At 37.0% G+C, this 24,687-nt stretch overlaps 1 protein-coding gene across 3 annotated transcripts in view; it reads left to right on the top strand.

The window, feature by feature from the left end:
* TAOK3 (TAO kinase 3) overlaps positions 1-24,687 on the top strand; it is a 179,873-nt gene that overhangs the window by 103,047 nt on the left and 52,139 nt on the right. For all 3 annotated transcript variants that reach the window (XM_047088041.1, XM_047088042.1, XM_047088040.1), the window contains exons 6-11: positions 67-112; positions 1,282-1,378; positions 4,200-4,313; positions 6,386-6,477; positions 18,906-18,999; positions 20,029-20,110. In XM_047088041.1, the coding sequence (XP_046943997.1) occupies positions 67-112; positions 1,282-1,378; positions 4,200-4,313; positions 6,386-6,477; positions 18,906-18,999; positions 20,029-20,110 (525 nt within the window). The remainder of the gene's footprint in view (positions 1-66; positions 113-1,281; positions 1,379-4,199; positions 4,314-6,385; positions 6,478-18,905; positions 19,000-20,028; positions 20,111-24,687) is intronic.

The raw sequence follows: 24,687 nt of genomic DNA, 5'->3' as shown, positions 1-24,687 counted from the left end.
CTTGGTTGGTTTTAGCAGTTTCTTATTAACTGTGATTATTCTGGTTATTATTTTAATCTATTACAGTTGGTGATGGAATATTGCTTAGGCTCAGCCTCTGATTTGTTAGAAGGTAAGAATAAAAGCATTATCCCCTCCTTTCTGTTTTGCCTTGACAAGAATATTATCTACTCCTATGTTGAAGAACAGTTTGGGGTTGCCTGGGTGGCTCAATCAAGCGGCCAACTCTTGATTTCTGCTCAGGTCATGATCTCTGGGTTAATGGGATTGAGCCCCGCATTGCACTTTGTGCTGAAAGAGTGGAGCCTTGGAGCCTGTTTGGGATATATTCATTCATTCATTCTCTCTCTCTCTCTCTCTCTCTCTCTCTCTCTCTCCCCTGCTCTGTTCTTTCCTTCCTCCCATCCTCCCTCTCCCCCCCCCCGCGCTCATTCTCTCTCTTGCTTGCTCTCAAAATAAATAAATAAACTTAAAAAGAAGTGCAGTTTGGACAAAGCAAATGGATGGATGACTTAGACTTAAGGATTGTGTGGATAAGCTGTGCAAACTTTATCTCCACAGTAGCTCAAAGTATCTCAGTAATGGTTAGTGACCTCCTACTCTTTAGTTCATGGCCCATCCCTGGCAGGTACTTACTAAAATGTTCAGCTAGTGTGATGTAATAAATGTAGCCAAAAGCATCAAATTCATATGTGTGTATGAAAGAGAGGTAAATGGTATCAAATTATACTGATATTTAACTCTTTCAAATATCTTGGCTTAGTTCTCTTCTGCAAATGCTATTGTAACACAGAGACTGTGTTAAAAATTTACATTAAAAAAAAAACTTTATTCTTATATCATCCTTGATCTCCGAATAGAAATTGCTTATTAGCTGCTTTCACAAATAATGAAAACCTGTAGTTAGAAGAGGTAATTATAGAAGCTCTGTGGAGAGGAGAATAATACAACCTAAAACACTCCAGGCATTTAACATGTCAGAAAGGACTGGTAAATTTGGGCCTGGCCAGTTGGAATCAGTGGTGGCTTTGACTTCAACCGACACATCAATTAACAATTCATTACGATGACTATTTGTCTTCTTTTTATTTTATTTTAAGCAGTTCATTTGTTTGTTTTTGTACTTGGGTTTCCTGTTATCCAATTACTTACTGCAGTTCTATAGGAAATATATATCCCGTATATTTAGGTGAATGTGTTCCTAAATTGTCATTTGAGAGTACAAGATACTAAGAAGAATGAAACTCATTACTGCTTCTAAATTTTTCTTTCCTTCCTCAGTTCATAAGAAACCACTTCAAGAAGTGGAAATCGCTGCCATTACTCACGGTGCCTTGCAGGGGCTGGCCTACCTGCATTCTCATGCACTGATTCATAGGTAAGATTGGAGACCAGTTACAGGACTGCCTATTCAGGGAATCTTGAAAATTAGCGCATGCTCCACTTTGTAGGGTGTCTGTGGATTTATAGGAAGTAAAGAGATTGCTGCTGCTTCTGGATGTGAGAAGTTGCCAGAATTTAGCTTCTATCTCTGGGTCTCTCCCAGGTTTACCCAAAGACTTGCCTCACCTCTGTTCTATAATTAACTGTTCTCCAGGCAGGATGTTGGGGGAAAATTTGAGGAAGGGCACAGCAATTGTTTGATACTATGCCAAGAAAAAAAATTAGCCTTCCTTGCATATATTTATTTCCTACCTGAGTTTGTTTCCCTCCTCCCGTCCTCCCTTCCTCCCTTCCTCCCTTCCTTTATTTATATTTTAAGAGAGAGTGGGAGAGGGGCAGAGAGGAAGGGAGAGAGAGAGAGAGAGAGAATATGAATCCTAAGCAGCCTCTTCACTCCCAGTGCCCCAGTGCAGGACTCAAACTCACAAACTGTAAGATCATGACCTGAGCCAAAACCAAGACTCAGACGATTAACCCAATGAGCCACCCAGGGGCCCTTCCTTCTCCTTTTCCTATTGCAAATTAACAAGTCAATCTTAAATAATTATGTGCTGTTTCACCACTTTAAAATATTGTGCATTTCGATACTCCATATAGATATGTAGGAAGATATTATAGTCTTTACCTTGGCAGAAACTGTAACTCTGAGAGATTTAAATAACGGCCCGTAGTTTCACAGGTTTTATACAATAAAGATTGAAGCTCAGATTTCCTAACTCTTAATCCAAGGCTTTCCTCTACCTTGTATTTTCTCTACCACAACCCCAGTGTCCTCCCTCCAGTGTACTTCCTGCCACTAACTTCTCCTAACTAAAGATGTTGTTCTTAATCTTTCCTTCTCTCAGTAAAGAATTTCTAGGACAGTTACTTTAATGAAAAGTGGAAGAAGTAGTGGAATATGAGGTAGGTGTAAAGAATCTCAGATGGCTCAAAAGCAAAAGAAAACGCTGTGACATTTACTAGGAAGAAATGAGACTGTTACATCATAGGTTCCCCTTTTGCCTGTTTTAATCACCCTAGAGTAGCCGTTACCAGTTACTGGTACCACAAAAGCAGAACTTCCTCAATATAGGCAGACCAAAATCCCTGCTGTGAAGTTGGCTTATTTTTAGAAGCAAAGAATGAACTTAACCGCACCTAAAAAATATTGGTGAAATAGATTTAGCCATCACATCCATGGATTTGACCAAAAAAAATGTTTTTAATATATATCTTTGGTACCAAAATGTCATTACCGAATGCCAACTTGTCTATATGTGATTTTGCCAGTTCCCATTTAAAGCCATGGTTCATTTTTTTGTGTGTGTGCCTGTGTTACCAAAATCTGCACATTAATTTAATGTTTTATTTTATATTATACTTTATCTTCTTTAATATATAAAAGAAGTTGAAAAAACAAAAAAGCCTTTTAAAATATGTTCCTGTTTAAATACCATGCCTCAGATTTTTTATTATTTTGATTTAAAGACAAGTCAGGAGCACCTGTGTGGTCTAGTCGGTTAAGAGCCTCCAACGTCGGCTCAGGTCATGATCTTATAGTTCTTGAGTTCGAGCCCTGTGTCAGGCTCTGTGCTGACAGCGTAGAGCCTGGAGCCTGCTTCAGATTCTGTGTCTCCCTCTCTCTCTGCCCCTCCCCTCATGCTCTGTCTCTATCTCTCAAAAATAAATAAACTTTAAAAGACAAGTCAGTGTTCCAACTGAAAGTAATAGAGAAAAGATATTTTTCTGCTGTTAGAGAAATAATGCTTTTTTAGTTTTCTCTGCCAACGTCTAATGTCATCGTGAGTAAAGAAACTGAATTTTCAAGAGAAGATTTTTGGAGACATTGTTTTCAAACATTTGAACCTTATCATTTTCACCTTGACATAAGTTTTCCTCATTCTCTCTGCTTTGTCTTTCCACGGCCCATCGATGTATAACTCTTGGTTCCTAATAGTCATTACACCTCATGCTTTTTTTTGGAGAGAATAGAGAGTACATCCACATGTTTTCATTCTAAATTATCATCCTAAACAATGAATTTTTTAACTCATATTTCAAAAGCTTTTTGCTGCGTAAAATATCTAATAGATTTAGTAATAACCACTTGCGATTCTTTGTCATAATACAATAGAAATGCAATTTCCTAATCCCTAATCCTTGTTTGTTTTGATCTTTCAGGGTCTTCTTTTTACTGTACAGTGTTATTTTTAAAATAACACCTTCTATATAACATGTACCCTCAAATGCCTTAGAGTTGCAGTTACAATTAAGGCAGAGAGAAAGGGTCACAGGCAAGAAAGAAAAGGTATGTGTGTAGCTGAGGTTTATTGGTAGGTAGATAATAGAGTTATTGAAGGTTTGTTTAGACTCTAAAAACCTTATGTAATTTGGGGGAAAAAAAAAAAGGCAGTTACAAATGGTGCCAATTTTCCCAGCGTAAGGAATACCGTTGACGACTGGATCAGCATCTGAGAATATGCTTTTTTTTGAGTGTAGTAATTGAATGGATTTCCTTGTCTGCCATGTCTGCCTTTTCTCTTTGCATTCCCTCCCTCTAAAGAAAGCTCTACCTTTTAGTAATTACTATGACCTACCTGTAAGTATGCCCAGGAATCTGGGCCCCCTTATAACATGCAATAATTACTAAATCCCCTTCTGGCAATCTGAGCAAGCTTTTTTTAAATAAACTTTTTGTCTTATTAATTGCATGCTCTGACCTATTCCATAATCAGAGTTGAAAAGTAATTTTCTAACCCTCTTATTTTTTCCTACAGGGATATTAAAGCTGGAAATATTCTTCTAACAGAGCCAGGTCAGGTGAAACTAGCTGATTTTGGATCTGCCTCAATGGCCTCTCCTGCCAACTCCTTTGTGGGCACACCTTACTGGTATGTAGAATTTTAAAACTAGAATTTTAAAACGTGCATACATGAACAAGATGGACTCATAGCACTGGTTTGTTTTGGTTTGGTTTTTTGACGATGTCTCACCATGTGCCCCAAATGAGATTTCATTAAAGAAGGATAGAAAACTCACTGGCAAAAAAAGAAACACTCTTAGTATAAAATTTCCAGTGACTTTAACTTGTTCAAATAAGGTTGATGTCACTGGGTGTAAACTGAGCAGGATTATCAACTCACTGGCCAAGCTCAGGTTTTAGATTTCATTTAAGTTTCTTTTGAACTTTTCTCTTGAGGCAGAATGTCTAGACAAGGACAAGGTATTCTCTTTAACCTCTAACTAGCCAATAAGTAGAAATATTACTTTCTAATGAAAGAAATCCAGGTTCTTGTTTTTGTTTTGTTTTGAATTAATTTATTTAAGTTCAAGTTAGCTAACATATGGTGTAGTATCGGTTTCAGGAGTAGAACCCAGTGATTCATCCCAGCAAGTGCCCTCCTTAATGCCCATCATATTTAGCCCATCCCCCCACTCTCCTCCCCTCCAGCAACCCTCAGTTTGTTCTCTGTATTTAAGAATCTGTTATGGTTTGTCTCTCTCTCTCTTTTTATCTTATTTTTCCTTCTCTTCCCCGATGTTGATCTGTTTTGTTTCTTAAATTCCACGTGAGTGAAGTCATGTGATATTTGTCTTTCCCTGACTGACTTATTTCGCTTGGCCTAATACCCTGTAGTTCCATCCATGTTGCTGCAAATGGCAAGATTTCATTCTTTTTAATCCCCAAGTAATATTCCATTGTATATATATATACACCATATCTTCTTTATCCATTCATGGACATTTGGGCTCTTTCCATAATTTGGCCGTTGATAGTGCTGGTATAAACACTGGGGTGCGTGTACCCCTTTGAATCAGCATTTTTGTATCCTTTGGATAAATACCTAATAGCGTGGTTGCTGGGTCATAGGGTAGTTCTATTTTTAGTTTTTTGAGGAGCCTCCGTACTGTGTTGCAGAGTGGCTGCACCAGTTTGCATTCCCACCAACAGTGCCAAAGTGTTCCCCTTTCTCTGCATCCTCACCAACATCTGTTGTTTCCTGAGGTGTTAACATTAGCCATTCTGACAGATGTGGTATCTCATTGTAGGTTTGATCTGATGATGAATGATGTTGATGATGAGTGATGTTGAGCATCTTTTCATGGTGTCTGTTAGCCATCTGTTAGCCAAAGAAAGGTCTTTGGAAAGAAGACATGTCTTCTGCCCATTTCTATCCAACATCTCTAAAGAACTTTGTTAAATTTCCTGAAACTTTACCTAACTTGTCATTCTGACTTAAAATTTCACCCCCATCTATTCAAGATTCCTTTTCTTCCTTCCACAGATACATTGGAATTTCATTGTACCTTGGAGAATGACTTATATCCCTGGATAATTACTTACCTACTAAAAAAAGTCAGCTACTATTTGAATTTTTTTTCTGTCAATGATCATCAAGTAGCATTTACTAAGCAGCCACTTACACTAACAGAAAACAAAGCATATTAAACTGATAAGGCCCCTCCCCTCCTATGAAAATCCATTATGGACAAACAGTATCCATTGCCATAGCCCATTTGTTTATTTTCTACATTGTAGTATCTTTGAAATAGCTGATTATATTGTTTTAAATAGCTCCATAAGTATTTTTCCTGTTGTCTATAGTTATTTCTTTAAGTGTTTCATACATATTAATCCTTTACAAATCTTTCTGAGGTAGCTACTAGAATTCTCTCCACATTACAGATGGAAAAAGTGATATACAGGAAGGTTATGTAATTTCGCTGAGATAAAATGATAGTTAATGGTGGAACCAGGATTTTTAAAAAATAATGTGTTGTTTCATGTAAATCATTGAGTATATTGGCTATATTTTGAACAGTGTTTTTCCTAATGATTTGTGTAAGGAAATAATATCCTTATCAGATGAAACTTTAGAATATGCTCAAACAGCTGTTTCACTTTATTAGACGAATTTTGTTTTTAATTTGCAATATGAATTTTGCACATTGCATTTGGCAGGATGGCTCCAGAGGTGATCTTAGCTATGGACGAAGGACAGTATGATGGGAAAGTTGATATTTGGTCACTTGGAATCACCTGTATTGAATTGGGTGAGTAAAAGAGTTGTTTGTATTATACTTTTGAGAAACACTCCTGATTATGATTATGAATTCATTCATCCATCTATGTATGATTTAATAGGCTACTGTTATATGTGGGCCAGGCACTGTGAATTGTTATATTTTTTCCTATGCTTTTGTATAACATCAGAAGATTGCTTTCTCTCTGCTACATTTTATTATTAACTTAAAAGAGTTTGAGGGATGCCTGGGTGGCTCAGTTGGTTAACCAAATTTGGTTCAGGTCATGATCTTGCGGTTCATGAATTCGAGTCCTGGCTCTGTGTTGACAGCTCAGAGCTTGGAGCCTGCTTTGAATTCTGTGTCTCCCTCTCTTTCTGCCCCTCTCGCACTCATGCTCTGTCTCTCTTTCAAAGATAAACCTCAAAAAAATTTAATTAAAAAATAAATACATAAATAAATAAACAAATAAAAGAGTTTGAGCATACATAGCAAGTAACAAACGTGGGAATATACAATAGTAGTGAGTGTTAATATTTGAAAAATATCCATTCTCCATATCATGAATGATAATTTATGTCCTCCTTCCCAGTAGTAATCTACAGTCCAACTTGTAAAGAGGAAATCTGAAAAAGTAATAGCAGGCTTATCAAAGATCTGACTATAAAATCTATATTTGACCCATTTAAAGAGCAACCTCAGAGACTTCATGTTAGATAGAAGTTAGAAACTCAGATGCCCTCGGCTTTAAAGTTGTTCCCCAAACATTGTTGCATTTATCCATTTATCTAAAATTGTCTAACATGCCACAGATTCCTATTTTTCTGATTGTGTATTTTGAACTTTAGTGTATCTTAAAGTCACCCTTATCCAAAGGTATACTGGCAAATTTATTTATTTTTTAATTTATTTTTATTTTTTTTATTGTATGAAATTTATTGTCAAATTAGTTTCCATACAACACCCAGTGCTCATCCCAAAAGATGCCCTCTTCAAAGCTCATCACCTACCCTCCCTTCCCTCCCATCCCCCATCAACCCTCAGTTTGTTCTCAGTTTTTAAGAGTCTCTTATGCTTTGGCTCTCTCTCCCACTCTAACCTCTTTTTTTTCTTTTTTTTCCTTCCCCTCCCCCATGGGTTTCTGTTAAGTTTCTCAGGATCCACATAAGAGTGAAAACATGGTATCTGTCTTTCTCTGTATGGCTTATTTCACTTAGCATCACACTCTCCAGTTCCATCCACGTTGCTACAAAGGGCCATATTTCATTCTTTCTCATTGCCACGTAGTACTCCATCATGTATATAAACCACAGTTTCGTTACCCATTCATCAATTGATGGACATTTAGGCTTTTTCCACAATTTGGCTATTGTTGAGAGTGCTGCTATAAACATTGGGGTACAAGTGCCCCTATGCATCAGCACTCCTGTATCCCTTGGGTAAATTCCTAGCAGTGCTACTGCTGGGTCATAGGGTAGGTCTATTTTTAATTTTTTGAGGAACCTCCACACTGTTTTCCAGAGTGGCTGCACCAGTTTGCATTCCCACCAACAGTGCAAGAGGGTTCCCGTTTCTCCACATCCTCTCCAGCATCTGTAGTATCCTGATTTGTTCATTTTGGCCACTCTGACTGGTGTGAGGTGGTATCTCAGTGTGGTTTTGATTTGCATTTCCCTGATGAGGAGCGACGTTGAGCATCTTTTCATGTGCCTGTTGGCCATCCGGATGTCTTCTTTAGAGAAGTGTCTATTCATGTTTTCCGCCCATTTCTTCACTGGATTATTTGTTTTTCGAGTGTGGAGTTTGGTGAGCTCTTTGTAGATTTTGGATACTAGCCCTTTGTCTGATATATCATTTGCAAATATCTTTTCCCATTCCGTTGGTTGCCTTTTAGTTTTGTTGATTGTTTCCTTTGCTGTGCAAAGCTTTTTATCTTCATGAGGTCCCAATAATTCATTTTTGCTTTTAATTCCCTTGCCTTTGGGGATGTGTCAAGTAAGAAATTGCTGTGGCTGAGGCCAGAGAAGTCTCTTCCTGCTTTCTCCTCTAGGGTTTTGATGGTTTCCTGTCTCACATTCAAGTCCTTTATCCATTTTGAGTTAATTTTTGTGAATGGTGCAAGAAAGTGGTCTAGTTTCATTCTTCTGCATGTTGCTGTCCTATACTGGCAAATTTAACCAATGGTTCTCAGGTGGTGGGGGAGGGGGAGATTGGGTTACTGTGGAGTTGGAGAAAGGTATGCCCATTTGACCTTCGGGAGACCAGTGAGAGCTGGCTCCAGCACAAGACTGACTTTATCTAGATTTTTTTAATTTAAAATTTATATAAATACCTTTACTTTTTTAACATTTGTTTTTAAAAATTTCTTCATCTAGTTTTGTTTTGGTTTTGGTTTTTGGTTAACTTGCTCCATTCTGGTATCCAAATTGATCCTGTAAGAATTTCTGAGTTCCAGTTTGATTCTCAGACTATAGTTTTATTTTTCCTAAAATGTTTGGCTTGTGAAGACAACTTGAGATACTTGGTATTCCATGTCCCAACTGCTTCATTGACCCCTTCCTTGAACAAAGAAACATATGATAAATATACATGACTTGTCTCTTTTTTTAACCTTAAGGAAATATTAATTTTTTTTAAAAACTGAATCATGGAAGAGAGAATATGTACTTAATTTTGAAAAAATACGTAATATTCACATGGTTTGTAAATCAAAAAATATATAAAGACATGCAGTGAAAGAACTTCTTCAACCTCTGGCCCTATTTCCCCATTTCCTTTCCCACCTCTGCCAGTACACACGGGACACCGTTACTAATTTCTTGTATATCTTTCCAGAGTTTCTTTAAAAATGTACAAACAAATATAGATATACATCTATTATATTCCTTTTCCCACCCAAATTAACATATGAGTGGTACTTTGATTTTTCACTTAACGACATCTTGGAGATCTGTTTTATATTAGTAACTTAAACCTGTTTTTCATTTTTCACTGTATCATCTTACTCCACTATTAAGGATAAACCATAGTCAATTTGACTGGTCCTCTGTTAAAGGATATTGAGGAAATATATTTCTTCTTTACATTCTAATATTGTGTTATTGTCTCTTCCAGTGAAAGGGAAATTAACCTAATTTATTCACAATGATGGCAAGGGGGGACTCAGAAATATATTCATACTTTAAATGGGACACCTGATGCACTTCCAACAATAGTATGTAGAATTTGACAAAGTAGTCCTCAAAGTCATAGGGCCAAAACTAGCCTAGACAATTTTGGAGAAGTAGAATTTGGACAGAAAAATCACTGTGCCAAAATCCATACCATCATAATTAAATCAATACAGTGTCAATGTAGGGAGAGACTAATATCCAGTAGAACAGACAATAAAACCTAATTATATAAATTAGTATGTCAACTATACTCAAAAAGTATAGATACATGAAATACTTAAAACATGGCATGTCATATAATAAGCACTATCTAGGGGCGCCTGGCTGGCTCAGTTGGTTGGGCGTCCGACTTCGGCTCAGGTCATGATCTCACGGTTCGTGGGTTCGAGCCCTGCATCGGGTTCTGTGCTGACAGCTCAGAGCCTGGAGCCTGCTTCTGATTCTGTGTCTCCCTCTCCCTCTGCCCCTCCCCTGCTCATGCTCTGTCTCTCTCTGTCTCTCAAAAATAAATAAATGTAAAAAAAAAAATTTAAATAAGCACTATATAAATGTAATTATTGTTACTGTTGTTACTATACGAGTATACACCTTTGTGGGTGTGGGAATAATTTTTCTAAAAGTATTTTGAAAACAGTGACAAATATGATAACTTTTAGTACTTTGAAATACAAAGCTATGTAAGGTACAAAAATTAAAAGACAAGCCAGAGGCTAATAGAAAGTAGTTAAAACATGTCTAACCAACAGAGTATTGGTCCAGAACATATAAAGACCTCTTATAATTTCTTTATCACATTTCTTTATCAAAAATAAAAAGAGGGGCACCTGGGTGGCTCAGTCAGTGAAGCATCTGACTTCAGCTCAGGTTATGACCTCACAGTTTGTGAGTTCAAGCCCTGCATCAGGCTCTCTGCTGTCAGCCGAGAGCCCATTTCAGATCCTCTTGTGTCTCTCTCCCCCTCCCTCTCTCTCTCAAAAATTAATAAACATAAAATAAATGAATAAATAAAAGGACAAACAGCCAGTAGAAAAATGGGCAAAGAACATAATCAGCCAGTTCATTGAAAAGGAAATCTAAATGGACATCAAATCTTCAAAGGTACTGAGACTCACTAGTAATAAGGGAGATGCAAGTTAAAACTCTTTCACATTTATCAGACTGGCAAAAGTTCTTGAGTCTGAGGATAATAAATTTGGGGAAGCTGCTAAGGAAACAGCAACGCACACACTATTGGTAGAAATGTAAATTGGTATAATGACTTTGGAATATAAATTGGCAACATCTAGTAAAGTTGATGAGGGGCAGTCTCAGTGACCCAACATTTCACTTCTAAGCATATTCCTTAAATAAATATTTACGCACGTGCACTGGAAATGTGTACGATAATGCAAGCTGGTGTAGAAGCTAGAAAATGTTGACACAACCTGAATTCTTACCCAGTGAGGAATGGATAAATTAATTATGGAATGCTCTATCACAGTTAAGGATGAACTGGATCTACATGGATCATCATAGATAAATCTCAAAATCATAACATTGAATATTTAACAAACAAAGTTGCAGAAGTATAGGTACAGTATGATGCCAATTATGAAAGTTTTATAAACACTTTATATTGTTTATGAGTGTGTATTAGTATACATATACTAATAAAACATAAGAACATAGATGTAAAATGTAACTTCAGAATAGAAAATTCTCTGGAAGGAGGAGGGAGAATAAAGATATATCTACTTTCTTACTTTATTTGGAAAAAAAAACAAATATGGCAAAATACTGATAAATCTAAATGGTAGGTGTCATAATCTGCATGTTTTTACATATTTGAAATATTAAAGAATTTAACTTTTTAAAAACGAGAAATTAAATTCCTTTGATTAAACAACAACAACAACCCTACCCTCTGCCTAGCATGGAGTTAGCAGTATAGAGTAAATTTCAAAATTAGACACCCTGGATTTGAATTTTGGCTTCACCAACACTTAGTGGGCAGGACCACCCCATGTGCTACACATAACACCAGCGGGCATTCACATAGTCTAGGATGTGAATGACACCTTTTGGAGTTGCATAACATGTTCGTCCTGAGTGTGAGAGCCTGAACAGCTTTCTTAACTTCCTTGAGCCTCAGTTTCTCATGTAAGTGAAAATAACAATATTTATCAATAGATGTTGCTGGACTTCAGTAAAATAACACATGTAAAGTGTTTAGCATAATGCCTGGCACATAGCAAATGCTCAATAACAGCTAATGGCATTCGTACGTAGGATTATTCCTTTTTTTGTCATTTATAGTCCAAAGTGAACCAAAATTATACTTAAAACACTGAAACCATAGCAGCATCTCCTCAGTTATGAAAATTTAAGAGGATGTACTACCCAAGTTGAATTTCACAGCTTATTAGCGTCCACCCATTGTTTTTACAATTTTTTTTCTTACCATAACCTTTCTAAATGTAGTATAGATTCTACCCTTTCCAGCCTTCTTAAATAAAGCAAACAGAATATACCCTTTTATGATAATTCAAGATCACCATTACATCAGTTTTTGTACTATGTAGATGTAGTAATGACTGAAGTTTCAAACAGAAGTTCACACTGGGTGAAACATAGTCATCCCAGGAGATGCTTCTAGTACTTTCTCTCTTGAGAGAGGCCCTGGTTTGTGCTTAATTTTTGATTTTATTTTTTTATAAAAATGAATTAAAGTATGTATGAAAACACTGTCTCTGTACCAGCCTAACTTTGATTGCCTTTTATAAAATGAACTACACTTACAAGCATAGACTTTGGTCAGACAAACTTGAGTTCTAATTCTAGCTTTGCCATTTCTTAGTTGCGTGACTTTGGTCAAATTGTTTGAACTCTCTATGAAATTTGTGTAATAAGATCTCCTACCTTACTAGAATTGTCTGGATTAAATGAAAATCTGAATTTAAAGTTCTTCTTATTATAATCTCTATATACTGTACTCAATAAATGTTGGCCATTATCAACGCAATCATGATATATGTCATATTTCATCCAAGATTTTAATTGACATTCTAACATCTCTTTAAAACTGGTGGTTATTTTATAGGCAATCGCATTTTATAATTATAATTGGCAGCATTTTTCCCCAAGTTATACATAAAACAGTGTACATTTTATAGTCAGTAGCATCTTAGATTCAGAGAAAAATGGTAGTACCTGCTCAGTTAATATTCATTAAGTAAAATTGTTACCAAGGACATTTAACTTATCAACAATTATTCAAAATGTATTATATTGCTAGTGCAATAGACCATTCAAGTACCTTTTTGACAGCTTTGCTATATATCTCCTTAGCATTAATCTTGTTAATGCATATATAAAAGAAGAGTATTTTTTTACATGAAAAAAAAAAAAGACCAAACTGCTGCATATAAAACTGGAAGTTAATGATTTTTCCAAGTTTTCTGTATGTTTGCAATACTTTAAATTGTACTTTTAATATTGAAATTACCTTGAAACTTGTGGATAATGTTGTACCCTTTCCTTATGACATTACTTCTATAATACTGCATTTTTTTTTCAAAGCTCCCTAATTTGTAATTTAAATTGCTAGAGTAACATCACAAAGGAGGAAGATGATAATGTTACCGGCACTGTCCCTTTTTCCTGGATCAAGCTCTACAGTTCCATAGTGGTGAAGCCTATTCTATAAATTATCTTTTGCTAAATTAATTTTCCACTGAGAGAACTAGTTACATGCAAGAATCTTCTGAAAACCTTGGACACTGAAATTGGCCAGTCAGCAAAAATTTTATTTTTCAAGATTATTTCAAGAGAAGTTAATATGATGTTCATTTGTTTAACCTACAGATGCTTAACTTAGTTTACCTATAGAGGTTATGATAGAAGCTGGCAAATGGTCCATTAGCCTCGTCAGGGCATTTATTGTGCTCAGAAATGAATTCTCCAAGAAAACAAAACAAAACAAAACCCAAAAACATGTCTTTATGTAGGTTTTTTGCCTGGACTTTTCTTCTTTCATGTTAGCCACTCATTGTTTATCTGTTAATAAATGAATGTTGTGATGGCTGTTACGGGAAGGCAGGCATATTTACTCTTCTGAAGCTGTTGCTGCTGCTTTTTTTTTTTTTTAATTTTAAAGTTTATTTATTTAGTTAAGTTTATCCATTTTTAAGTAATCTTCACACCCAGTGTCGGGCTTGAACTCACAACTTTGAGATCGAGAGCCACAGACTCCTCTGACCAAGCCAGCCAGGACCCCTCCCACCTTTTTTTTTTTTTTAATCCCAGTACAATCTATCATAAAATGTACCAGGTTGTCAAAAAGACACTGAGACCTAGTGAAAATAACACATTTCTTGGATTCTTACAAGGTGGGTTGAAATCCCAATTTAGCCACTTACTATGTGACTTAGTTTCATTATTCAGACTAGCTGAACCTCAGTTTATTTAGTTGGAAAATAATGCTTGGAATGATCACGCTTACCTTACCGAGCTATCGTGAGAATTACGACCGACAGCAATGAGTGCCTGACATGTAGTAGGGGTTCAGTAAGTGGTAGTAACTATTGTTATCACTAATTATTATGTTTTTCAGGCACATTGGTTTGTAAGAAACCTGTTGCCACAAAAACTTGACCGTTGTCTTTAAATAGAAATCACTATTTTTTTCTTTTAGTTAATACACCTTTTTTAGGATTCCACCCTCCTCCCTTCTTTTGAGAAGATATGAATTACATATCACAAGGTGGCTTCAAAAGCACTCCCAATTCTTATTTTGCTGCTTATGTGGAAGATCATATGCAGACTATTATATTCTATAGTAAAGGGTTGACAGACTTTCTGTAGAGGACCAGATAATAAGTGTTTTAGGCTTTGCAGACCATACATTCTCTGTCATAACAACTCAACTCTGCTGTTGAGCATAATAACAGCCATAGACAATATGTTTATAAATGAACGTGGCTGTAGTTCAATAAAACTACATAAACAGGCTTCTAGGTGAATCTGGCCCGCAGGCCATAGTTTCCCAACCCTTGCTCTATAGTATGCTGGCTTAGCAATGAATCCTGTCACCATGGCCCAGAGGATTTATGTAGCACATCTAGCAAAGGACTTGAGCATAGCTGAGGCCATTTGAAACTAGTATTTAGCAAATGCTTCTCAGACCATAGAACTATGTTGTGTGTTTAGAGTACCTGTGGTCATGTGCTTCTAACTACTAAAGCTATTCTACCATTGTGTGGCTGGCTGTTGTCTTGTGTCGTTCACAGTGGAGTGTTGGCTACTTATGGCCTCACCATTCCCTCTTCGTTTCCAAGCTACTGCCTTTCTTGTCACTGTTGAATTGGGTTTTATTGTTGTTTTTTGTTCCTTCATCCTCTTTCCAAATTCCTGTTCTTTCTTTAGTCCCCCTTCCTGGCTGTTTCTCCTGTGCAATTCAGTGTTCTTCTTAGCAGCTTGAATTTTATATCTTTTGCCATTTAGTGAGAAGGTTCCTATCCATCTGGCAGTGAATGAAGCCATCACATAGCGTCTGATGGAAGCCCCAAGACTTAGTCGCTCCTCAGTCATTTTTGTGACTTCTTGCTGCCCAAGATTATTTGCTGACAAAGTTTCTTCCTTGCTTTAATTTGCCTTACCTTCATTTATTTATTCTATGGGTATTTTTGAACCACCAAAAATAGATACCAGGTGCTATGCTTAGCAGTGGGAATGCGAAGATGAATATAGTAGGCATTGTCCTTGTCCTCATGAAGCTTAGCAGAAAGGACCCACATTACGTAAAGAATTACACAAATAATTATGGTTGTGGTCCATAGTAGAAAGGAAAAACATAATTTGCAGTAACAGAATCTAATAGTCTGAGAAGTCAGAGAAGGCTTCCCTGAGGAAGTGCTTACAAGCATATAATAATCCCTGAATAAATATTTATGAAATGAATGCAAAATGCAGTTACATTTAAGGTGAAGTCTGAAAGGTTGGCAACAATTAACCAGATAAAGTTGAGGGAATGAAAGTGAGAGGGGAGTCCAGACAGAGGAGGCAGTATGTGTGAAAGGTTCTAAAATTGGTTCTCTCAGTGAAGCAAAAGAAGAGGGTGGAGGCGTTACTTCTCAGAATGAAATCCTAGAGGTCGCCAAGGTCATGTTTGTTTAATTTTTTTAATGTTTGTTTAATTTTTTTAATGTTTGTTTATTTTTGAGAGAGACAGAGAACAAACAGGGGAGGGGCAGAGAGAGAGAGAGAGAGAGAGAGAGACAGACAGACAAAGAATCCAAGGCAGGCTCCAGGCTCCAAGCTGTCAGTATAGAGCCTGACATGGGGCTTGAACTCAAACTGTGAGATCATGACCTGAGCTGAAGTCAGATGCTTCACCGACTGAGCCACTTAGGCACCTCATCTACGGTCATGTTGATAAAGGTAAACTGGCTATGGTTTAAGGATCCGGACTTTGTCCTAAGAATGATGGGAAATCATTGATGGTTACACGATGAGTTCCTAGTTCCACCTGACTTTAAATACTTGAAGTTGGCAGAAGGCCAAGCTTTCCAGCGTGTCCCTGCTGAAAAATAAAAAAAATAAACCTGAATCTAAACCTGAACTCTTGTACATTTGAAACAGATACAAATCCATTTGTCCACACGACAACTTTTTTTTTTTAATGTTTGTTTATTTTTGAGAGAGAGAGAGACAAACCATGAGCGGGGGAGGGGCAGAGAGTGAGGGAGAAGCAGAATCTGAAACAAGCTCCAGCCTCTGAGCTGTCAGCACAGAGCCCAACACAGGGCTGGAATCCACAAACTATGAGATCATGACCTGAGCTGAAGCTGGACGCTTCACCGACTGAGCCACCTAGGCGCCTCCACACTATAACTTTCAAATTTCTACTTATTATCAATTTATGCCCCTGTAATACTAGTATCTATTTCATGAGTGTATAGTATCCTTAATACAAATATTAACAAAAAATATTTGTAGAATAGTAGACTGTCACATTTTAAAGGTATCAGAGAACATTTAGTCAAGACTGTAAGAGGCCCCTCCAAAGTATCATGAATGAATAACCATAGTTGTCTTCTGTGGGAATACTGTCAATGGCTTAAAGTTCACTACTCTTTTTTTTTTTTTTTAACGTTTATTTTTGAGAGAGAGAGAGAGAGCAGTCGAGCAAGTGAGGGAGGGGCAGAAAGAGAGGAGACAGAATCTAAAGAGAGATAGCCAGAGATAGCCAAATTGAGACCAATGCATTTGTAGGACAAGTCCAGTCTTAACACACCTGGCCTTTAATGTTTGTTTATTTTTGAAAGAAAGAAAGAGGTAGAATGTGAGCAGGGGAGGGGTAGAATGTGAGAGAGAGAGAGGGAGACACAGAATCCGAAGCAGGTTCCAGGCTCTGAGCTGTCAGCACAGAATGCAATGCAAGGCTCAAACTCACATAAAGCAAGATCATGACCTGAGCCGAAGTCCTAAGTCCTACGCTTAACCCACTGAGCCACCTAGGCGCCCCCTAAAGTTTACTGTTCTTAACATTGTTCTTTCCAAATTTGGGGGGGAGGGGTTGCTTTCTTTTGTTTTCTCACCATGGCTTTTTACAAGTTCATCCTTCTGTGAGTGAAAATGTCTTTCATATTACTTCTGCCCTAAGTTCTTGTTTCTTAGAATTGCAAAGAATAGGGGCGCCTGGGTGGCGCAGTCGGTTAAGTGTCCGACTTCAGCCGGGTCACGATCTCGCGGTCCGTGAGTTCGAGCCCCGCATCGGGCTCTGGGCTGATGGCTCAGAGCCTGGAGCCTGTTTCCGATTCTGTGTCTCCCTCTCTCTCTCTGCCCCTCCCCCGTTCATGCTCTGCCTCTCTCTGTCCCAAAAATAAATAAAAAACGTTGAAAAAAAATTAAAAAAAAAAAAAAAAGAATTGCAAAGAATAAACCCTGTTTTCCATTTTAAAAGAGGTTGATAGAAGAATCTTTGCTTAAAAACCAAGTTACTCTGATAAAACCTGAGAATTAGATTATGAATTACAAGGGCGGACTGTGTAAGGAATCCATTAGGATAAGCACAGTAGAATGAGATTGTGATTTATCTTCTAGGGCATAATAACTAGTAACTAATATAAAATTAAGTGCTCAGAACTAGAACCTTGTTTCTTTCCTTTGGTCAACAAACTGAGCACCTTATATGTGAATAACATTTTATTACATGTTGCTTGAGGAATAAATAAAAGCTAAAGAGTATTAGGGTTATAAGATCTTCCTCTTAGAGCTAATGATTTTTTTGTTTCTTGAGAGAAAAGATTTGTATGTTTATGTCAGTGCAATAAGAGAGCACAGGCCAAGTAGGCAGTATACTAAAACAGAGCTATAGAAATTCCCAAAAAGAGACCATGATGGGCTGGGTTGGAATATATCTATTAACAAATACCTAATTGCACTGAGTTTCTCTTTAAAGGGGGTGAATCTTGGGGCACCTGGATGGCACAGTCGGGCGTCCAACTCTTGACCTTGGCTGGGGTCATGATCTCATGGTTGGTGGGTTTGGGCCCCACATCGGGCTCTGCGCTGATGGTGTGGAGCCTGCTTGGGATTCGGCCTCTGCTTCTTTGTGATCCTCCCCTGCTTGTGTTTTCTTTTTTTTTTTCCTCTCTCTCTCTCTCTATCTCTCTAAATAAATAAATAAATAAATAGATAAATAAACTTAAGATTTTTTAAATAGATAAATAAAAATAAAAGGGAGTGAACCAAACCTTCCTTATTATTTATCTTCCCCTTCCTCCCGTATCCCGTCACCACCACCACCTGTATCATTTATTTGGCCCAGATGAGCCTTCAAACAGTGTTTATTGAATTGAATTATTTTATCTCACATGCTATGTTAGTAATGCTTAAGATGTTCCATTCTATAATCTTCTCATTCTGTTTTTCTGTGCCGTATGGGTTTCATTTCCAATAAATACATATTTTTAAACCAATATACATACACACGAAGATGTTCATACCTGTTGTGGAAACACAAGCCAAGACCAGCCTTTTGAAGATACGTGAAAAAAAAAGAAATTTTTCTTTGTCTTTTTTGAAATGGGCTTGTTAGGAGCTTTGCCAGTGTACATTAAGATGACCAGCAGCTTCTTCTGAAGGACTGTCCTGGGCTGACCTTAGAGATTCAAATAAGTGGATTATGTTGCATGATGACAGTAATGAGCCGTTGATTTAGCAGCAAAGCTTTGCCCACAGATCCTTATTTCTCTATCTGCCTGATTTCTTTCAAGAAGTACTTTATCGTTTCTTTTCTTTCAGCGGAACGGAAGCCCCCCCTTTTCAACATGAATGCCATGAGTGCCTTATACCACATTGCCCAGAATGACTCCCCAACGCTACAGTCTAATGAATGGTAAGACTCTGCTCTCATTTTAAATCTCTAAGGAAATCACCATATGTATTTGGCACGCATTAAATTACATTTTAAACATCTGACCTAGAAACCATGTCATTCCTTCATTGTATGTTAGAGGAAGTGCAGTGGTGCTTTACAGGTGTGAACTGGTGATGCACGCACGCACGCACACACACACTTTTATTTATGTCTCACTGTCATTTGTACTGTGTTCTTAAACTGCGTGTAGGAACTGAAATTCTATAGGGAACATACCCTGTTATCTTCCTAATAAGTCTTGTCTTTTAAATCCTGACAGTTTCGTATTGATCATCTTAGCTCTTATCACTTCTCAGCAGAGATAAAGTACCTTCTCTGATGTCATTATTTTTCCACTTGTCATTTCTTTTATTATGTGTCTATTTAAATATGTTGAACATACACTATCAGACCATACACTATCAGAAGATGTATCATTCCATATAGAAAATTATGACACTTTGATAACTGTTTGGGCCACAAGAGTTATAGAAGAAGGACAGTTTTAAAGAGACTGGACAAAATGGGATTCTCAAGAGAAGAATGTTTTTTCATCCAGAAGGCATATTCCGAAGTTCTCTTCCCTTATGCTTCAAATTTTCCTACCTGGTTATAGGTGGTGGATATTGGAGAGGTTGCCAACTGGCCATGAAGAATATAGACTTGAGATTTAGGAGAGTTGTTATCTTGGGAAAGAAAAATGTGCATAAAACTATAATATGTGTAAATAATAGTATTTTTCATTTTCTTATATAAATTATGTTTTGACCTTGCTTATATATTAAGATATGTTTATGTGTTGACTAACTTTAAATTTTCCACATTCATTATCCAAATATGAATTTTTAGATACTATAAACTTGAAAATGGTCCACTTCTAATATTCCATATATTTTATTAAAAAGCTCTTAAAATGTAAAATTTTCCCTTGAGTGAGAATTATTTTAAGTAATCAGTGTATTCCACAGACCCTCATTTTCTTTTCTGTCAATGTATTTGCACATGCAGGACAGATTCCTTTAGGAGATTTGTTGATTACTGCTTGCAGAAAATACCTCAGGAAAGGCCAACGTCAGCGGAACTATTACGGGTAATTTTTCAAATTTGTATTTGAGAAGGGGGATTTGAAGTCATGTTGTAGTGGAATATGGTAAATCATTCCTATGGCGCCTCATCATGACAAACTAGATTAGAACATGCCGCCTTGTCATTTATCCAGAGATAACAGCAAGGCATAGAAACGGCAAGATTATCACAATGGATGTGCTGTACATTCCCCTGGGTAGTCTTTTCCCAATCTTTTCCATCCTCTCTGCTTCCCCCTCCCTCTTTTTGCCTTATGACAAAGAGTATTTCTCTTTGCTCTGGTCATCACTTGGATGTTCCTGTGACTAATATCTGCATGCACTTTAATACGGTGCTCTCAGGACAGTCTGCCAATGGTCCACATGCCAACCCTGGGATTTTCAGTTAGGTTGTTGACAAATCATCAGGCAATGAAGATACACAATAAATATACAAAGCATACATTTATGTCGCCTTACATCATACATGTTGGTGACAAGAGTATCATGTTAACTTTATTCATTTGATTTAAGCATCGTGGTTTTGAGCATCTCTTCATGTAACATTTTATTATAAGCTTTATATGTAGGTTCCCTCAATATCAGTGAAGTATGTGGAGACTTTTACAATATAAAGATCTTTTATTTGGCACAGACTGGGCCAGATTTATTTAACCTCTTTCTGGACGTATATTTTTCAACTCTTTTGTTGGCTGGTTGGTTTTAAGGAAAACTCAGAAAGATTATATTGCCTAAATTTGAAAGCTTAAAACTGTCAGCTGCCTTTAGAATTGAAGAGCACCTTGTGTAGGTCACAAATTCTTGGTTTATGTTTTCTTCTTCTTACAACTCTGTAAACATTATCGTATTATTTTCTCTGGCTGTAAGTGTTTCTGAAGAGGTAGATCTGAAGGCAGCTAATTTTTCCATGGAAAATTAAGTGTTTTCATCTTGTAAATAGCAGCCCACAGGAACACGGTGGCAGAAACAGTAGGACAAAGGACTCCCATTCCCTTTGGTGTAGAGCCATCATGTGTTCTAGACATGTGCTCTACTCTGTGTGTCTCAGCAACAGCTCCACATGTCTTCAGGGAAAAATGACAACCAGAACAAAACACCAGATAACCCAAGATAAAGTAACATCTTTATTACTTTGAAGTAGGTGAAGATTAAAAAAAAAAAAAATGGGACATAGAAAGCCCTACCATAAAGGGAAAAAAAGGATAATTTGGGGCTGTATTAAAATTAAGGGGGCAAAGAAAAATAAAAAATATTAATAAAAATTAAGGGAGAGAAGCACCTCAAAGAATTCAAGGATTTTTTGAATTCAAGGATTCAAAGACAAATTTTAGGGCACAGACAACAAAAGGATATAAAAAGCAAGTGGGCAGAGGTAAGAAAAGACACAGAAGAGAAAAATTAAGACACAGAATCATAAGCAATAAACGAATGTAATAAACCAACCCATTTAGGGTATTTCCAAGGATAGAAAGTTGTAGGGAAATAAAAGTTAAATGCAAGGGAAAAAAATTCTAAAGATGATTATAATGAAGATGGCATCTGTGGAAGACAGGAGATCTAATTATATGCCAACCTATTACTCCTGAAGAAGAAAGCAAAACACATCTAGCAGAAGATACTTAACGATATACCTGAAGAAAACTTTATTGGAAATAACTGTTTGGATCTTTATTTGACTTGATTTCATCTTAATTTGATTTGGTGGGCCAAATCAAACAAGCCCACCATTTACTCAACAGTTACTGATTGTCTACTACATGCCCAAGCACTGTTCCAAACACTAACAAGTAAATATATGATAAAGTAAATATATATCAGTTGGTAGTAAATTCTTTGCAGAAAAAATAAAGATGGAGCAGGAGTTGGTGGTTTGTTTGTTTGTTTATTTTAATTAACTCTACCCACAACATGGGGCTCAGACACACACCCCCAGGTTAAAGAGTTGCATGCTCTTCCAACTAAGCCAGCCAGGTGCCCCAGGACCTAATGTTTGGATGGGGTTTTTCCCCCCTAAATTTATCTGTTTTGAGAAAGAGAAAGAGAGATGCTGGGAGGGGCAGAGAGAGAGGGAGAGAAAGAGAATCCCAAGCAGGCTCCTCACTGTCAGCAGAGTCAGATGCGAGGCTCAAACTCATGAAACATGAGATTATGACCTGAGCTGAAGTCAGACACTTAACTGACTGAACCACGCAGGTGTCTCAGGAGCTAACTTTTTAGATGAGGAGTTAGGGAAGGCCTTACTAGAGAGGTGACTTTTAAGCAGAGGCCTGAAGAAAGACACCATGGAACTGATTTGCAGTAACCTGATAAAATTCCTTGAACTCCAAGGGTAAAGAAAGACTTATACAAATAGGTTGAAAAAAATATTTTGAGGTGGATCTTTGTCCTAGCTAAGGTGCTCTTCAGTTATAAATGCAGCTTAGATTTTTAAGCCTTACAAATTGAATCAATTTTTTTTTCTTTTTTTTTTAATATTTTTTTTTCAACATTTATTTATTTTTGGGACAGAGAGAGACAGAGCATGAACGGGGGAGGGGCAGAGAGAGAGGGAGACACAGAATCGGAAACAGGCTCCAGGCTCCGAGCCATCAGCCCAGAGCCTGACGCGGGGCTCGAACTCACGGACCGCGAGATCGTGACCTGGCTGAAGTCGGACGCTTAACCGACTGCGCCACCCAGGTGCCCCAATTTTTTTTTCTTAATAGCTTTTTAAACAATGGCTCAATAGCAAAATCCAGCCAATCTAGTGATAAAACAAGAAAGAAAGAAAGAAAGAGAGGGAGGAAAGGAAAAAGGAAGAAAGAATAAATTAGGAACTGAAGAAACTGGAACAAGGACTGGCAGCAAACACTGAATTTTTAATTGGCCCCAGAATTTTTTATATATTTCTTTTGCTTGGTTAAAGGGACTACATTCTTCGGGGCTCCTGGGTGGCTCAGTGTCCGACTTCGGCTCAGGTCATGATCTCACGGTTTGTGAGTTCGAGCCCGGCTCAGTTCGTGTCCGGCTGTGCTGACAGCTCAGAGCCTGGAGCCTGCTTCAGATTCTATGTCTACCCCTGTCTCTGTCCCTCCCCTGCTCAGGCTCTGTGTCTCTCTGTCTCTCAATAATAAATAAATGTTAAAAAAAAAAAAAGTTTTTTTTTAAAAAAGGGACTACATTCTTCATATTGGTAGGTAATACGAATTTAGGAAGACAGAGTGAGAAAAGTAAATCTTCTTCCTATTCTGAGCCCCTCTCTAGAGGCAGCAACCACTATCACCAATCTTGTGCATATTTTTCTAGAGATATTTTATGCATATGGAAGTAAATATTCTTATTTTATTTTTGCACCAGTGGGAGCTAGCTCTAAACATTGTTCTAACTTGATTGTCTGTTTTACTTTATAGTATGTTTTGGGTACCTCATTCTTATGAGTGGCTCTGTAACATTCTCAGAACGACCATGCTTTTTTTAACCAACTTCTTTATGGGGTTTGCGGTCTTTTGCTATTACAAACTGCTGCAATGAGTTTGTGTACACGTGTCATCGTGTACTGTATATGGATATCTAAAGAATAAAATCATGGAAATGGAATTGCTAATCAGAGGGAATATAGATTTTAAATTTAAACGGATACTGACAAATCGTCCTCCAAAGAAGTTGTACCAATTTATAGTCCCACTAACAAAGATGAGGACCATCAAATTTTCATCTTGGCTCTCAGATCAGTGAAAAACTCGTAGTTTTAATTTGTATTTCTCATTATGAGCTAAGTTGATGCATCTTTCATACGTTGAAAAGCCATTGGTTTCCTTTTCTGTAAACTCTTTGTGATCTTTACCCATTTGTCTGATCATTGGGCTTTATTATTATTATTAATTTGTAGTAGGTCTTGCAAATATTTTTTCCCTATTCCTCTTTTGGTGTTGTTTATGGTGGGCTTCTTTTGAGAGGTGATATAAAAATTTGTTGTAAGGAAGTCAACTTCCCCCCCCTCAGTTGGCTATCTTATTCCTAAATATTCTTAATCCATTTTTTCTTCACATTTTCTTCCTGACATTAAAACGTCACCTTCACATTGAATCCATTTCAATATAGAACCAAGGTAAAATCATTTTTATGGTTAAAGAGCAGAATGTAAATGCTATAGGCACTGACAGTGTAAAAATACTAATGTAACTAGAACAACCTAGGGGTAGGAAAGAAAGATAAGTGTACTAATTTTCCTCTTTTTCAGAGTAGCTGGTCGATAATAATTCTTAAGTTGAAATGCATAATTAAAAAAAAAGTAATTCTAATCTCTGTCATCTTTTTTTTTTATTTCCTTAACTTTAGAGGATTTTTTAAGAACTGGCAACTATTGGTGAAGAAATTATAACTGAAGTTAAGCAGTTACTTTACTTCATTGTTTTCTAATTCTGCTACATTTAAGTATACCTTAATTTCACAGATTTTCTTAAAATTAGCATGCATAATCTTCCCATGTAAAATTGTTTCTAGATATCCATTATCCTGTGTGAGAACATGTAAAATAACATTCTTTATTTATTTCTGGATGATGGAATTTGGGATGTTTTTCTTTTACTGTCTTTTATGCATT

Source organism: Lynx rufus, unplaced genomic scaffold, assembly GCF_022079265.1.
Source record: "Lynx rufus isolate CCGP_SWC_20201006 ecotype Redwood Valley unplaced genomic scaffold, mLynRuf1.p SCAF_24, whole genome shotgun sequence".
NCBI classification, from domain to species: Eukaryota; Metazoa; Chordata; class Mammalia; order Carnivora; family Felidae; genus Lynx; species Lynx rufus.
This window is presented reverse-complemented; position numbering and strand designations above follow the sequence as displayed.